We start from the raw sequence: 15,215 nt of genomic DNA, 5'->3' as shown, positions 1-15,215 counted from the left end.
CACGGTACAGCTCAAGCCATGGTGTGCGTTCCTTCCGCTCCCTCCACCCCCTCCTCCCGCTGACCCCCCTCGAACTCCCACAGTCTCGCACCCCCAACCGACCCGTCGCACCCGAACGACCACTCCCTCATCAAGCACAATAACGACCCTCTCCACCCCGCGTTCCTGATCCCCGAGCTCTGCAGGGGTTTCTACAAGCTTGGGTGGGTGACGGGAACGGGCGGTGGGATCTCGTTGCGCGATGGGTGCGTTCCGATATGGTTGTCGAGGCTGAAGGGAAGCTGACGGGATGTGCGGCGCAGCGAGAAGATCTACCTCGCGCCGTCGGGCGTGCAGAAGGAGCGGATTGAGCCGGAGGACATCTTCGTCCTGAGCCGCAAGGTTCGTCCAGCTCGTCACGCGCTTCAACTAGCCTCGACGCTCTTGTTCGAGGAGATACTGATGCCAAGGAGTGCCGACGAACAGGAACGCGACTTCCTCCGCTGGCCGGTCCACAAGCCGCTCAAGCAGTCTGCCTGCACGCCGCTCTTCTACAACGCTTACGACTTGCGAAATGCGGGTGCATGCATCCACGTACGCTTGCCAGCGGCGCCTACGGATACTCTGCTGGCGCTGACAACTTCAACTCACATCTCCCGCCCTTCCGCCTATCTGCCTTCGGCCCGCTGCCGCTCCACCGAACGACTCCTTCCCGCTCTGCGCCGCCCACAGACCCACTCTCAACACGCCGTCATGGCCACCCTTCTCTGGCCCGGCTCCGAGTTCCGCATCTCACACCAAGAGATGATCAAAGGCATGCGCATCGGCGGCACGGGCCCAGCGTTGAGTTATCTCGACACGCTTGTCATACCAATCATCGAGAATACGCCGGATGAGGAGGATTTGAGGGAGGGGATGGAGGAGGTGAGTCGACGAGATTTCGTTTGCCCGACGAAGCGTCGGAGGAGGTGCGGTTGCTCTGAGCCTGGAGGGAAGGCTTGAAGCGTCTGCTCCATAAGTCTGCTGACATTCAGGTGATCACTCCGCAGGCTATGCGCAATCACCCCGACGCGGTACGTCTCGCCTCTCGCTCGTTTTGTTCCCCATTCGCCTTTCGTTTGAAAGACGAGGTCGAGCATTCGGCGCGCACGTTGAGTCGATACTGACGGACGAAATTGCTGCAACAGCCTGCGATCCTGGTCCGGCGGCACGGGACGTACAGCTGGGGTGCAGGTGCGTCCGCCTTGTTTCCGACTTCTACAGCTTCTCAGAACGCTTTATTAACGATTTTCATTCCCGTCTCATCGTTCGACCTCGTTTCATCCGCTCTGCTACGCCACTCGCGCTTCTCTCGTTCGCAGACTGGGAGAAGGCCAAGGTTCGTTCGCCGGCTCGCCTCCTTCACGCTGCCCTCACGCTGACGCCTCTTCCGTCCTCCTCTTCCCTTCCGCGCCCGTCCAACCACTTTACCCCTCTCCATCTCGCTCGCCAACTTACCCTCTCCTCCGACGCCGCCGCGCCACGCCTCGCCTCGCCATGCAGGGCCAAGCGGAGTGCCTCGACTACCTGCTCGAGGTCGCTGTGCGGATGAAGCTGGCGGGGATGGAGACTGTCGGGATGGACCAGTGGACGAAGCAGTGAGCCATTGCGAAATGTCTCCTCCGTGCGTCCGGGTGTGCCAATCGAGCAAGTTGGATGTGGCTCTTGTTTGCGCGGCGAGTTTCTGTGTGGCGCTGGGTAGACTGTGCGGCATGGTAGAGTGTTATACGGCTTGCAGAATCATTACAGCAGCTCGAAACGAGAGTCGCACGTTTCGAGTGGTCGCGGACTCTGCGAGAGGAGAGGAGTTGCCTGGTGACGGACACGCTCGTCGCTCGCTGGGACTGCTGCTGGTGTGCCTGCTCGCTCAACTGGTCAGACTGCTCACACTCACTCGACTCGCCTAGCCAGCCTTTGTCCCGCGCCAACAGCTCGCCTCCCGACTGCGCTCATCACCTCGCCTCGCCAAACAGCCGGACACACGCTCGCACGGCGCAGGAAGGGCAGGGACAGCACTCGCAGGGTAGACAGACGTGACTGAGCGAGGATAGCGTCCAGAGCGAGGCTCCCGTCGAGCGAGATGGCCTCCGATCCGCCTCCGCCTCGTCCGCCTCGACAGGCCCCTCCACCCGCCCAAGCACTCCACCACGGCGCACAGCGGCCGCAGCGCGAACAGCAACCCGCCTATCCATCTCCTGGTCTCCACCCGAACCCACAGCAAAACTCGCAGCGACCGCCGTTTACACAGCACTCGTCGAGCTCGTTCTCGGACGAATCGGCGAAACAGTCCCTCTCGTCGCCGCCCGTTCGACCGCCCAACCTCGCTTATGCCTCGCACGCAACCAGCTCGACTTCCTATGCTGGCGGAGCGATCCCCAAGGTCCAGTTCTCGCGCGACCAGGCGTCGACCTCGTTCTACGACTCCGTCTCGGCAGCCGAAGTCCCCCTCGTCGGCTACTCGTCCGCCTACTCTGCCCATTCCTCGGCCGCGCACGGTGCCGCTGCAACGCCAGGCATGACCTCGCTGACGGTTGGCGGGTCAGGCGCCGACTTCAAACGCAAGAAGTCGCTCGTCCGTCCCGACCGCGAACGCGTCGACGAGAACCACCGCCTGTACAACTACCGCCAGCATGCGGCGATGATGGAGGCCGAAGGGCGGGGTACGGCGGCGGTCTCGCGGACGGGCCACTACGCGCAGGCTGGCTTGCCTGTTCCCGTTGGGCCGGCAGAAGTCAGCGGCGCGGCAGCCGCTGCGGCGCATCCTTCGCACGGAGCAGAAGCGGGCGCAGGCTCGACGACGCTTCGACGAGGCAAGAGCATCCTCGCGCGAGAGGAAGGGATGGTCAACGAATCGGGTCTCAATATCTTTAAGCGCGGCCAGACGCTGCGGAGACCGAAACGCGGGACAGCTGGCGGAGCGATGCCTGGTGGAGCGTATGATCGTGGCAGGAGGGCGAAAGAGGCGAAGAAGCCGCTCGGAGCGTGGATGATCTACTGCAGGATCTTGACGGCGTGCTTCCCGGCCCCTCTCTTGCGATGCTTCGGTACGTGGGCCTTCCTGCTCGAGCTGCACACTCGACTGACCCTCGCTGCACGCGCAGGCTTCCGCACGAAGGAGCGACAGGACGCCTGGCGCGAGAAGATCGGTCTTCTCTCGGTCATCGCGCTCTGCATGGCCTTCGTCGGTTTCCTCACCTTCGGCTTCACCCAAGCCGTCTGCGGCACGCCCGCGCTCCGGTACCGCGCCGGCTCGATCGAGGGCGGCTCGATGATCTTCCACGGCTACGACTACGACATGGACTCGTTCAGGCATCCCGCCGCGGCCGGTATCAGCGAGGGCTCGAACCCGCTGTACGACATCTTTGCTGCCGCCGGCAAGGACGGCTCCTTCTTGTTCCAGAACGTCAACCAGAAGTGCCTCAATGTCATCACGCCCGCCGCCGGGACCGGCATCACGCACAACGGGAACGAGATGGGGTGGTACTTCCCCTGCAACCTCTACGACCAGTACGGCACGTCGACCGTCAACTTGACGGGCTACGCCGAGGGATGGCAGTGCCACACGCAAGGCGACGCGCGCGTCCAGTTCAGCCAGCTCAAGGCCCTCGGACAGGTCTACTTCCTCTGGGATGACCTCAAGAACACGTCACGCAACCTCGGCGTCTACGACGGAGCCGTACTCGACTTCTCCCTCCTCAACTGGCTCGACAAGTCGCAGGTCGCGTACCCGCCCATCTTCGACGAGCTCCGCTCCGGCACGAACTCGTCCTTCCGCGGCCGCGACATCACTTCGCTCATGGTGAACTCGAACCAGCGCGACGTCGCAGAGTGCCTCGTCGACGTTATCCGCGTCGGCTTTGTCGACTCGGTCACGTTCGGCTGCGTCGCGTCGGACGTCGTCCTCTACGTCTCGCTCGTCGTCATCATCGGCGTCGTCCTCATCCGCTTCGCCTTCGCCGTCCTCTTCGGCTGGTTCCTCTCTTGGAGGATCGGCAAGTTCCCCGAGGAGACGAACGAGCAGCGTCGAGCACGCGCGAACGAGATCGAGAACTGGACAGACGACATCTACCGCCCCGCGCCCGCTCGCTACCGCCCGAGCGTGCCGAACAAACTGCAGAAGAAGTCGATGTTGCCGACCACGAGTCGGTTCTCCAAGGGCGACCTCCTCAAGGCCGCCGGCAACGATTCGAGCCTCCCGTCGCTGTCGAAGAAGGGCATGATCGGCGCCGGCATGCGCAATTCGCCTCCGGGTTCGCCTGGCGGACCTCGCGCGTCGCGCAGCTCCACCTCGCTCCCGATGTCGTCGTTCACGCTCGACGGCCTCGCGCGCGGCTCGGCAGCGGACGGCGCGATGGGTGCTTGCCCGTTCCCGCTCGCCGATGTCGTCCCACAGCCTCCGCCCGACTACGAGCCGTTCAACTACCCTCTCGCACACGCCATCCTTCTCGTCACCGCCTACTCCGAGTCAGTCGAGGGTCTGCGCACGACGCTCGACTCGCTTTCGACGACCGACTACCCCAACTCGCACAAGGTCATCCTCGTCATCGCCGACGGCATGGTCAAGGGCTCGGGTAACTCGCTCACGACGCCCGAGATCGTCCTCGGCATGATGAAGGAGTTTGTCGTTCCGCCTGCCGAGGTCGAGCCGTACTCGTACGTCGCCATCGCCGATGGCCACAAGCGCCACAACATGGCCAAGGTGTATGCCGGCTTCTACTCGTACGACGACAACACGGTCGAGCGGTCGAAGCAGCAGCGCGTCCCGATGCTCCTCGTCGCCAAGGTCGGCAACCCCGCCGAGCAGCGCGACCCCAAGCCGGGCAACCGCGGCAAGCGCGACTCGCAGATCGTCCTCATGACGTTCCTCCAGAAGGTCATGTTCGACGAGCGTATGACGACGTTCGAATACGAGTTCTTCAACTCGCTCTGGCGCGCGACGGGCGTGAGCCCTGACCGCTACGAGCTGGTGCTCATGGTCGACGCCGATACCAAGGTCTTCCCCGACTCGGTCTCGCGCATGGTCGCCTGCATGGTCCACGACCCGGAGATTATGGGCTTGTGCGGCGAGACCAAGATCGCCAACAAGTCCGACTCGTGGGTAACGATGATCCAGGGTGCGATCGCTTGCTCATCTCCGTGCTGAGCTGTAGCTGACACCGTCCCTCTCCCACAGTCTTCGAATACTTCGTCTCGCACCACCAGACCAAGGCTTTCGAGTCGATGTTTGGCGGCGTCACCTGTCTGCCCGGATGCTTCTCGATGTACCGCATCAAGGCGCCCAAGGGTGGCGACGGTTACTGGGTTCCGATTCTCGCCAACCCCGACATCGTCCAGCACTACTCGGAGAACGTCGTGGACACCCTGCACAAGAAGAACCTCCTGCTTCTCGGCGAGGATCGCTACCTCACGACGCTCATGTTGCGCACGTTCCCGCGGCGCAAGATGATGTTCTGCCCGCAAGCCGTTTGCAAGACGATCGTCCCCGACACTTTCTCCGTCCTCCTCTCGCAGCGCCGCAGGTGGATCAACTCGACTGTCCACAACCTCTTCGAGCTCATCCTTGTTCCCGACCTCTGCGGCGTCTTCTGCTTCTCGATGCGCTTCGTCAGTGCGTAGCGAGGTCTTCTCCGATTGCGTGGACGAGCAGCTGGCTGACTTTCGTTCGTGCAGTCTTCATGGAGCTGGCGGGTACCCTCGTCCTTCCCGCCGCCATCGCCTTCACTCTCTACCTCATCGTTGTCGCCATCATCCCCGGAACCGTCAAGCCCGTCATCTCGCTCATCCTCCTCGCACTTATTCTCGGTATCCCCGCCATCCTCATCGTGATCACCTCGCGCCGTTGGAGCTTCTTGGGTTGGATGCTCATCTACGTGAGTTGACGAAGTCGCCGGTACGCACGGTCACCGAGCTGAAATTTCTTCGCCTCGCGCAGCTCTGCTCGCTTCCAGTCTGGAACTTTGTTCTTCCTGCCTATGCCTGTGCGTCCGCACTTCTTCCGAGTGTTTTCGCCGAGCTTCACTGACCATCGATCTGCCCACAGTCTTGCATATGGACGACTTCTCATGGGGACAGACGCGCAAGATCGCCGGCGAGAAGGCCGGAGGAGCAGGGCATGGCGACAAGGAGGGCGAGTTCGACTCGAGCCACATCAGCATGAAGCGCTGGGCCGACTGGGAGCGCGAGCGGCGGTACAAATCGGCCAACCAGTCTCGCGACTCGTCGTACGGCGACGGTCCGCGCGGCAGCTCCCCCGGCAGGCCCGCCAGCAACCGGTACTCGATCATGTCGAGCGTCGATACGTCGGAGGGTTTCTCGCACCCGCGCTACCCAACCGAGCTCTCTCTCCCCGCTCCTCTCGCTCCCCAGGCGATCAGCCCGGCTTCGTCGCAGGCCAGCTTCGACAACCCTACCTCCGCAATCTCCCCTCCGCCTCCGGCTCACTCTGGTGCGCTGTCGCGTTCGCCGGTCGACTACCCGACGCACCAGCAGGCGGGCTACGGCGACGAAGATGAGGCGGACCGTCCGATCCTGCACCACCAGTCTCCGCCTATCATGGCGTCGGCGCGATTCCACGCCGAGCCTGACAGCCTCCCCCTCTCCCCGTCCGCGTCCTCCACCTCGCCGCCTCCCGCTTCATCGGCCTCGTTTGCCTCGAACAACCCCTTCGCCAATCCGCCGTCGACACAGTCTCGCCGCGGCGTTTCGCTGTCTGACGTCGGTCCTGTGCCCTCGTCGGGCGGCGGCGGCGTCCGTGTTGTTCAGCGTCACTCCCGCAGGCAGAGCTCGAACGCGCCCTCGTCGTCTGTCAACGGCCAGCACCGTTCGAGGCCGTCCACGCAGCAGTCGACTCAGCCGTCCTTCGGAGCCGCCGACTCGTTCTACTCGGGCACCACGAGCGGCGGAGGCTCGATCTCCGGCCACTCGTCAAGCAGCGGCGGACATCTCCCGCCCGGCGCCGCGCCGCCCCGGTTCAGCCACGGCGGCCAGCCTTAGAACTCTCAACAGACACTTTCTCGGCCTCGTATCATCCTGGCTTCTTGAGCGACCGCCGCAATCCGTTCGTACCAGGCGTACTCGCCCAACTCTCCCTTGTCCATACCGTTCACTTCTAATGCGCTGCACGTCGACCCCATGTCCTCACTCTTAGCATTCCTTCGCTTCACGGACACTGCACTTCCTCCCCTGCAACCTGGATCACGCTTACGCACTCGCTCAGTCGCCTTGAAGAGAGAGTCGACGAGCATTGCACGCTTAAGATGCGAGAGCGGTACAGCAATACGGAAGAGGCCTGCCAGTGCATAGTACAGGACAACACGGTGAGGAAGAAAGGAAAGGTGGCAGGCAACACGCTACTCGTCGTCCGAATCGAGCACGATTCGGCGCTTCTTCTTGTACTGCGTCGCACCGACAGCTTCTTCGTCGTCTTCATCGCCTGCAATGTCGGCAGTAGCCGTTGGGACGGCAGGTGGAGACGAAGTTGCGGACGAGGCGGAGGGCGCTCGCTTGCGCGATGCTACGGTCGAAGACGACGCAGGCGAAGTCGGGCCTGCCGACTTTTCCTCCTCGTCGGCACCATTGCACTGCTTGTCCGCCTCCTTGCGCAGCCCGCCGACGAGTTCCTCGTCGTCCTCGAGATCGCTGACCATCTCGGAGTCGAACTTGGTCTTCTTGGCCTTCTTGCTGCGGCCGCCGGTCTTGCCCTTCCCTTTCTTCGGCGCAGCGGGCGGAGGCGAAGACGCGGGTGATGTTGCGCGGACAGAAGAGGTCGCGGCAGCTGAGCCCTTCGGCTGCTTCCTCTTCTTGCTGCCGTTCTCGAGGTGAACGGACACCTGACCAGCCGCAAGCTTCGCACGTAACTGTGGGGAGGCGGCGATCAGCGAACGCTCGCTTCTCGCCACAAGCAAGAGGGAGCAGAACTCACGGCTGCTTCGGCGGCGAAGAAAGCTGCATCGCGGTCGGGATCGTCCTCGTCGTCAGAGTCGTTGATCTGTGCGCGCTGCACGTCAGCTCTCGCACGAGATAGCAGCGCCTGAGGCGGCACTTACGAATTGGGCACTCTTGTAGGCCTGCTCCTCCTCCTGGCGCTTCTTCTGCCGCTTCCGCTTGACCTTGACTACGGGCTCGCCATCCGACCCGAGCTCCATCTCGTCCTCGCTGGCGATCTTACGCTTACGGCGCACAGGCTTCCTGCGCTGTTTACGAAGAAGTTCGGCGGCCGATTTGCCGTTCTGCGGATCGACCGGGTCGAGGACGAAGTCTTCGATAATCTTGAGGTCGCTGTCGAGCTTGGAAGGGAGGATTGACGCAGGAATCGACCAGACGAGCTCGCCGGACTCGGGAGCTGTCAGGGAACCGGTGAATACCGGCGAAGGCGACGCAGGGAAGCGAGCGTACCTTCGCTGCTCTCCCAGCTCAGCAAGCGCATCAACAGCTTAACGTGCGGGTTGACCGTCGCGGCCTCCTTGACTTCGGCGTCTTCGCCATACTCGACGTTGTGCGGCGTGAAGAGCGCAACAGCCTCGGCAGAGGGACCCTTGAGCTGGGCAGCCTTTTCGCGAAGAGCAGCGTCCGTCTCGTTCTCGTCGCCGAGCATAGCAACGTCGTCGTTAGGCGGGCCATCGGTCGTGAGAATGATCTCCGTACGAGCTGCCGAGGCGAGGACGAGTTGCTGTTGAATGCGTCGAAAGTCAGGAGGCAGTCTCAGGAGGACAGCAGAAACCGCGTGCGCACCTTCTTGACCATGTCGACAAGCCGCTGCTCGCCGCCTTCGAGCAGACATGCGATGGCGATACCGATCTGCTGCGTGTGGGAGAAGCCGGGCTGGACTTCGACCTCGCCGATCTTCTTCGCCTGTTGCAGCAGCTTTGTCAGCTTGTGAGACGCGCGAGGCAGCAAGGGTAGAAATGCACCTTGTACATGAGCGTGTCGTCGTCGCTGTCGGCAAATGGGTCGACCTCGCCCATGCGCATCTTGCCGAGTTGCGTCCGCGTCTTGGGGAAGAAGCACTGCGGAAGGTTCTGTGAGGTCTTCGCCTTGGCTGTGGGCGAGAGCGGGACGACGCACCTCGAGAAGTAGGAACGGATGCTCCTGGACCGCCTTGAAGAACTTGCGGAGGACATACTCGATCAGCTTGCGCAGGTCGGCATTGGGTCCTTCGCGAGCGTCGGCAATGTCGCGGTCTTCCATGATCCGTCGGAAGAGCTCGAGGACGGTAGGCTGCAGTGACAGCACATCAGTCGCCGAACCACTCTATTGACCCGTCACTTGACCGCTCACCTTGTAGAAGAGACCCTCCGACTTGGCCTTGATGGCTTGCCGATGCATGAGCGCGACGATGCGCTTCATCTGCTCAGGCGTGCGGAACGTCTTGTACGACTCGAGGTAGATCATGCAGGTCGAGAGGACGGATTCGTCGGCGAAGCGCTGCGAAGAGATAGCTCAGGTTAGCTGCGCTTTGCGATGGACGGAGGATCCACCGACACGCACCTGCTCAAACTTCTCGAACTGGAATGCGTGCTCGCCGAAGGTGACGGCTGACTGCTCGACTTCCTCCTGCTCCTCGTCCTCCTCCTCGCCCATGCCGAGACCGTCTCCCTCGTTCTCGTCAGCCGCCTTATCTGCACCCGTTCCACGTAACACCAGTCAGGAGCTGCTCCACCGGGGCCGTTATAACGGACCACGAAAGGATACGCACTCTTTTGCCGCTTCTTCTTCGCCGCCGCTCGTCCGGCTTTCTTCTTCCTCACGTACATGTACGCCTTCGACTTCGAGTACTTCTCGAGCATTCGAAGAAGCGTGTAGGCGAGGTGCATGACCGAGTCGAGGTACCTGTGTTCGTCGAGACTTGTAAGCTTTCCGTCCTCGAATCAAGAGGTGACAGCGAGAGGAATCCCGACGCACTTATAGCTTTGCGAGCTGTACCGCGTGATGAGCGTGACGACCATCTCGAGCGTCTCGGCCTCGTAGTAGAGCTTGTTCTGGAGGATTTCGGCGACATCGATGTGCTCGGGGATGCCGGAGGCTTGGAGGGCTTCGATGACGAGGAGCTGCGGGATGGGGTCAGCGGGTGACATAGACGGAGGGAAATACAGGAGGACGAACGATCTGCGTAAAGCATTCTACGCCCGCATGCAAGTCGGTCCAGAGCGGCGGCTGCGCGACAAGCAGACGGTTCAATACCAGCGAGGCGACATCACTAACCGAGATTGAGAAAAAGGCTCGCCACACACCTTCTCCTCGAGCGCATTCTTCATCCGCTTCGTGACAAACCCAATCGCATGCGGCTCCGTCAACTCCGCCACAAGCCCAAAGTCATGTCCGTTCTCCTCATCGAGATGCGAGATCCCTCTTCGCTCGTCGTCGCGGTAGAGAAGGAGGAAGAACTCGAGGAAGAAGGAGCAGAGGTAGAGGAAGCGGAGGGTGTCGGATTCGCGGACTTTGAGGCGCTCCATGCGGATGTCGCGCAGGACCGATGCGAAGAAGGCTGTTGCCGCAGGGAGAGACTGGTGAGTACCCGTCAAGGAGCGAGAGGCGAAGCGACGTACGGTTGAAGGCCGACTCGACAAACTTCCTTGACGTCTCGTACAGGATCCGCACAGCTTCAGGTCGAAGCTGCGTCGCAGGCGGAGCAAGGTCGTCATCGATGCGGACTTTCTTCGCCTTGGCGCGCTTGATCTTGTCCAGCGTCGCCGAGGGACCTTCCGAGAGCGTCGACTGCTTGTGAAGGATATACTTCCGGCCGTTCTGCGACGCTCGCGCTGTCAACAGAGAGCGATGAGGACAGGGAAGACATCGGACGCACCGACTGCACCGCGATGGTCGTGCCGAACCTCGAATGCCTCGACCCCTTGAGCGCAAACTCCCTCCCTCCCTGCTTTTGCTCCAGATCAAGCAACTCCCTCAGCCGCGTGTTCTCAACCTCCTTCTCCGGAACCATCAATTCGTCCGCCCTCACACCCCTGTACAGGAGGTGCAGGATATCCAGGACGACCATGTTCCAAGGCGCGTAGTCGGACGAGTCGGCGTGCGCGGACATGGCGAGCAAGAGGTCGAGGATCCCTTCGCGCGAGAAGGAGGCGATCAGGTCGGACTGGAGGGAGGATTGCTCGATTGCTGAGGCGGAGGCGGAAGAGGCGGGCGTAGAGCGGTCGGTCAGGTAGGCGAGGTTGCGGAAGACATGGAGGATGAGCGAGATGATGTTCTCGTCTTTCTGCGTGCGATCCCTGCGGAAGAAAGGTCAGCGCGGTCAGGAAGTATCTCAGCGTCCCGACGTACCGCCTGCCCTTTTGCAACGAGCCCGCCAAGATGCTCATCATGTGCCTCAGCACTCCCTCCTTGATGATGGACGCCTTGTAGCCTCGTTGAGCGTCGATGAGCGTCGTAAAGTCGCGCGACTGCTTCAGCTCCCCGAGCAGCTGGGCGTCGCGAAGTTCTTCCGCGACGTTGATCGGCCAGGTCATGGCGCCGATCAGCTCGACTGCGCGCGTGGCGACAATGTCAGTAAGCTCGTCTAGATACAATTGGAAGACGAGGACGAACCGCAAGCGAGGGCGATACGGTCTCCCTTCGCACCTGATCCCAGAGTCGTCTTGAGGATGGGAATCAAGTCGGTCTTGAGTACGCCAATCTCGTGAAAGATGCGCGCAACAGTTCTGTCGTCGTCCTTCTCGTCCATACGCCAGAACCGCTTCAAGTCCTTCAGACATCCTGTTCGCATGACAAGTCGAGGAGAGTCAGTCCATCGTCGCGTTCGCAAGGCTTGGTAAGGACGCCAGCGCACCGACGACCTGATCACCGAGCGAGTACGCGGTGTAGACCTGTCCGTTCTCATCGAGGAACTCTTCAAACCCTCCGAGAGCGGCGCAGATGGACGAGATGGGCGGGTGCATCGCCGCTCGTTTCCTAGTCGCTCGAGGGGTCAGCAGACCGTCTCAACTGAGCAAAAGGGTGGTACACACCGCTGCTGGGCCGTCATCGGTGCGCCGCCATCGCTCCATCCCGACTCGAGATCCTCATCAGGGCCTGCTCCTCGACCCGCGCTCGGCGCCTCGTCGTCCGAGTAAGGGTTGTACGTGTCTGGCTCTGAGTCGTCTGATGCGTAGCCCTTGTGCTTGGGCATCGCAGCGGGCGTGTGGAAGCGGGGCTAGCGAGCGAGAGGGTGGGCGACCGGGACGCGATCAGTCGCGGCGGGACGTGTTGTGAGGCGAGTCTGAGAACGAGAGGACGGGAAGCGTAAGACAGGCGTGCAGGAGCACGAGCGAGTGTGCTTGCGCCAACGGAGCGCGACGAAGCGAGACGAGCGGGCGAGGAGGAGTCGAACGAGAGAACGAGACGTCGACAACCCGCTCTCTCGCTTCTTGTGCGGCGGCAGACTGCTTGAAAAGGCGTTTGACAATGCATTCGGCTCGTCAGGCCCTTGCGCTGCGCAGCTAGAGGAGAGGTGGCGGGCGAGTACAGAAAGCCAACAGCGAGCTGCGGGTGACTGCCTTCGTCCGCCGCGGGTCGTGACAGCATGTACGGGTCTAGCCACACATGGCCAACTTGCGCTGTGTATGCATAAGGCTATGCAGACGGCAGCCGCACGGTCAGTGTCGCCTCGAAGGTCTCCGCTGCCTCCCAGCCCAGCGGAGGACCCTCAGCCGCCTTCCCTAGGCGCATCGGCAGGACAAGGAGGCAGAGCTGGGATCAGATGGAGCCGGGTGCGCCAAGCGAGGCAGTAGGGCTGTCGCACGGCGGGAGAACCGGTGTGCGAGAGACGGTGCCGCAAAAGTCATGAACAGGCGAACAGGCGCATGCTTTTCTGCTGCGAAGCCCGACGAGCGCGGGGCAGCTGAAGCCACGCGAGAGCGAATCTCTAGCGCTCATGGAGCAGAAGGAAGCGAGAAAGCACGAGCAGCTGGCAGCCAAACGCTGGCCTCGTTGTGTTCCGCGAGGAGGTCGGCGGGAAGGTGGTTCCCAGACTCGAGGGTGACGTACTCGACCTGCCAGACCACGGAGAGTACGTCAGTCGAGACGTTCAGCGTCCTGAAAGCCCCAACGAGAGTGGATGAGCCCACCTCATCCTCCTCCCAGTCGTCCGGGCCCTCTCCCTCATCCGTCTCGAGCTTGACGAGCATCTCGCGCGCCGGCATGGCTTCGACGCGTCTCCATTTCGACGTCAGGACAGGCTCTGCAGGCTGCACTGGCTGCGCTGCGCGTGTGTCGGGTTGAGGAGTCGCCATCGCTTCGAGGTGTTGAGGGAGGGCGAACGGGGAGACGGGACGAAGCGGACAGCGGTGCAAGGCGTGAAGCAGTCTGATGAGCTCGCAGAACACGCTCAGCCAGTCAAGCAGCGCTCAGACGGCGGTGGTCGCTGTCGAAGCCCTCCCCTTCTCCTCCTCGTCGCCTGCTTCGACGAACGCACGCTCACGACCTTGCCACCGCCCGAAATAACTGTGACGCTATTTCTGATGCCTTCAATGGACCGCCTGTACACCCCACGCCCGCTCCCACGGTGGTTCGCGCGCTCGTTCGCCTGCTCGCCATGTCTCGGAGCGTTGTTCGCTCGCGCTCGAAGCGAGTAATGGAGCGAGCGAACAGGCTTATCTGAGGCGTCGAGCTCTCTCCTGCTTGCCTTCTCACCTACACAAGCGACCACCGCCATGTCTGCCGCCCTCTCCCAAGCCCTTCCCACTGGATTCAGCCTCGTTGGCGGAGTTCCTCTCAAGAACCCTGACCTCGCAGCGTGCGTTCCTTGCGCTCCTTTCACTGCTCAGACCAGACTGACCTTCGATGCGACTCAGCTCCGTCATCTTCCTCGTCGTCTGGGCGCTCCTCACCCCTCTCCCCGTCTGGCGCTTCGCTGTCCGCCGCACTCGCGATGCCATCCTCATCCGCCCGGCTGTTGTGATCGTGATTCGCATCGCCACGTTCATCATTCGAGCGCTCGAAGCGAACGGCAACTACGCGACAGGCCTGTTCATTGCGGAGCAGGTGAGTGGGCTCATCCTCTCTCGCGCTTCCTCTTCTGACCCTTGCCCCCGCAGGTCCTCTTGCTGATTGGCCTCATCCCCCTCTGCGAGCCGCTCATCTCGCTCCTCCGCTTCCACGTCCGCCGGTACTGGACGCCCTCGCCCGCGGACGGACCGAAGGAGCGCAAGACGACGCTCAATCGCCTCCTTATCCTCCTTCGAATCGCCTTGTTCGCCGCCATCGCTCTCGGATGCGTTGTGAGTGGGGATCGTCGCGTTTGGCGAGACTGAAAGAGCTGACTTGTCGGCGGTCCAGTCGGGTTCCCAGACGAGCGCCGCTATGACGGACCCGACCAAGGTCGATTCGCTCAAGCACTACCGGTACGTCTCGTCGAGCTTTCTGCCTTCTGTTCTGAGCTGACCCGCTTGCCTCGCAGCTACGGAATCATCGGCATCACGCTCTTCATCTCCATTCTCTCGCCCATCATCGCAATCGTCGTGTCGGGGAAGAATGGGCTTCCGATGGCTCCGGTCTACTTCCTCATCGGCTGCGCGGCGTGCTTGGTGCGTTCCCTCTCGCTCTTGCCGTCTTCTCGCTCTTTCTGACGCAGGCTCTCCCTCAGATCGTTCCCTCAGTCTACAAGCTCATCATCACGCTCCACCCCGTCTCGCTCGTCTCGCACGGCGCAAAAGCCGGCTTCTACGTCTTCTCATGCGTCCCCGAAGTCGTCCTCGTCGTCTTGTACTTCGGCTTCGACCTCGAGCGGATGTTCGACATCAACGAGGGAGCGTGGAAGGACAAGGTCGAGAAGAAGATGCAGAAGGGCAAGTGGGCTGGCGCGTACACTGCGAAGGAGGAGTACGAGATGCGGGATGCGCCAGGTCAGCGGATGGCGAGTGGTGGAACCGACCTCGAGCAGGGGAAGTATTGAGAGGGCGGCCGGCGGCTGCACGTAGACCACCGCGCTCCTTGCATCGTGTACGATACATAGACATCTCCTTGGACTGCGCGAGCTCCCAGCAGACAACCCGTCCCTCAGCAAGTCGACCTTCGTAAAGCGAGCGATCGCTCCAAGCACAGAGTCGAGCGACAGCGAAGGGCACCGTGAGCGCAAGCAGTAATAGCGAGAGAACGAAAGAAAGTAAACCGGGTCGTGTCGTGGTCGTTTCACCAGCCAATGAGTCCAAAGATCCAAAGGCAGTTACAGAGAAAGGGGAAGAGTCCGTTTTACAGCGTCAAAGAGGGAG

The 15,215-nt window shown here is 62.0% G+C and overlaps 5 protein-coding genes across 5 annotated transcripts; 3 read left to right on the top strand and 2 right to left on the bottom strand.

The window, feature by feature from the left end:
- Positions 1-18: 18 nt before the first annotated feature.
- RHTO_00134 (methylthioribulose-1-phosphate dehydratase) lies at positions 19-1,620 on the top strand (the record flags this gene model as incomplete). Its single annotated transcript, XM_016413818.1, has 9 exons — positions 19-23; positions 84-245; positions 303-381; positions 466-573; positions 712-903; positions 1,029-1,052; positions 1,167-1,212; positions 1,341-1,357; positions 1,522-1,620. The coding sequence occupies 9 exons, from the start codon at positions 19-21 to the stop codon at positions 1,618-1,620; spliced, it is 732 nt and encodes a 243-aa protein (XP_016276825.1).
- Positions 1,621-2,098: 478 nt separating this feature from the next.
- RHTO_00133 (chitin synthase, glycosyltransferase family 2 protein) lies at positions 2,099-7,011 on the top strand (the record flags this gene model as incomplete). Its single annotated transcript, XM_016413817.1, has 6 exons — positions 2,099-3,062; positions 3,120-5,132; positions 5,192-5,626; positions 5,689-5,888; positions 5,951-5,996; positions 6,059-7,011. The coding sequence occupies 6 exons, from the start codon at positions 2,099-2,101 to the stop codon at positions 7,009-7,011; spliced, it is 4,611 nt and encodes a 1,536-aa protein (XP_016276824.1).
- A 356-nt stretch (positions 7,012-7,367) lies between these two features.
- Positions 7,368-12,136, bottom strand: RHTO_00132 (replication fork protection complex subunit Tof1/Swi1; the record flags this gene model as incomplete). Its single annotated transcript, XM_016413816.1, has 19 exons — positions 7,368-7,874; positions 7,940-8,005; positions 8,064-8,359; positions 8,413-8,686; positions 8,749-8,868; positions 8,928-9,023; positions 9,082-9,234; positions 9,295-9,441; positions 9,505-9,635; positions 9,713-9,846; positions 9,919-10,064; positions 10,120-10,170; positions 10,248-10,501; positions 10,563-10,761; positions 10,820-11,240; positions 11,293-11,494; positions 11,557-11,724; positions 11,798-11,919; positions 11,976-12,136. The coding sequence occupies 19 exons, from the start codon at positions 12,134-12,136 to the stop codon at positions 7,368-7,370; spliced, it is 3,648 nt and encodes a 1,215-aa protein (XP_016276823.1).
- A 742-nt stretch (positions 12,137-12,878) lies between these two features.
- Positions 12,879-13,238, bottom strand: RHTO_00131 (uncharacterized protein; the record flags this gene model as incomplete). Its single annotated transcript, XM_016413815.1, has 2 exons — positions 12,879-12,998; positions 13,074-13,238. The coding sequence occupies 2 exons, from the start codon at positions 13,236-13,238 to the stop codon at positions 12,879-12,881; spliced, it is 285 nt and encodes a 94-aa protein (XP_016276822.1).
- Positions 13,239-13,658: 420 nt separating this feature from the next.
- On the top strand, positions 13,659-14,899 carry RHTO_00130 (uncharacterized protein; the record flags this gene model as incomplete). The annotated part of the gene is made up of 6 exons (XM_016413814.1): positions 13,659-13,741; positions 13,800-13,989; positions 14,043-14,225; positions 14,296-14,348; positions 14,405-14,531; positions 14,579-14,899. 6 exons carry the CDS (start codon positions 13,659-13,661, stop codon positions 14,897-14,899), a joined length of 957 nt encoding a protein of 318 aa, XP_016276821.1.
- Positions 14,900-15,215: the final 316 nt, after the last annotated feature.

This window comes from Rhodotorula toruloides, assembly GCF_000320785.1.
Source record: "Rhodotorula toruloides NP11 unplaced genomic scaffold Scaffold1, whole genome shotgun sequence".
NCBI classification, from domain to species: domain Eukaryota; kingdom Fungi; phylum Basidiomycota; class Microbotryomycetes; order Sporidiobolales; family Sporidiobolaceae; genus Rhodotorula; species Rhodotorula toruloides.
This window is presented reverse-complemented; position numbering and strand designations above follow the sequence as displayed.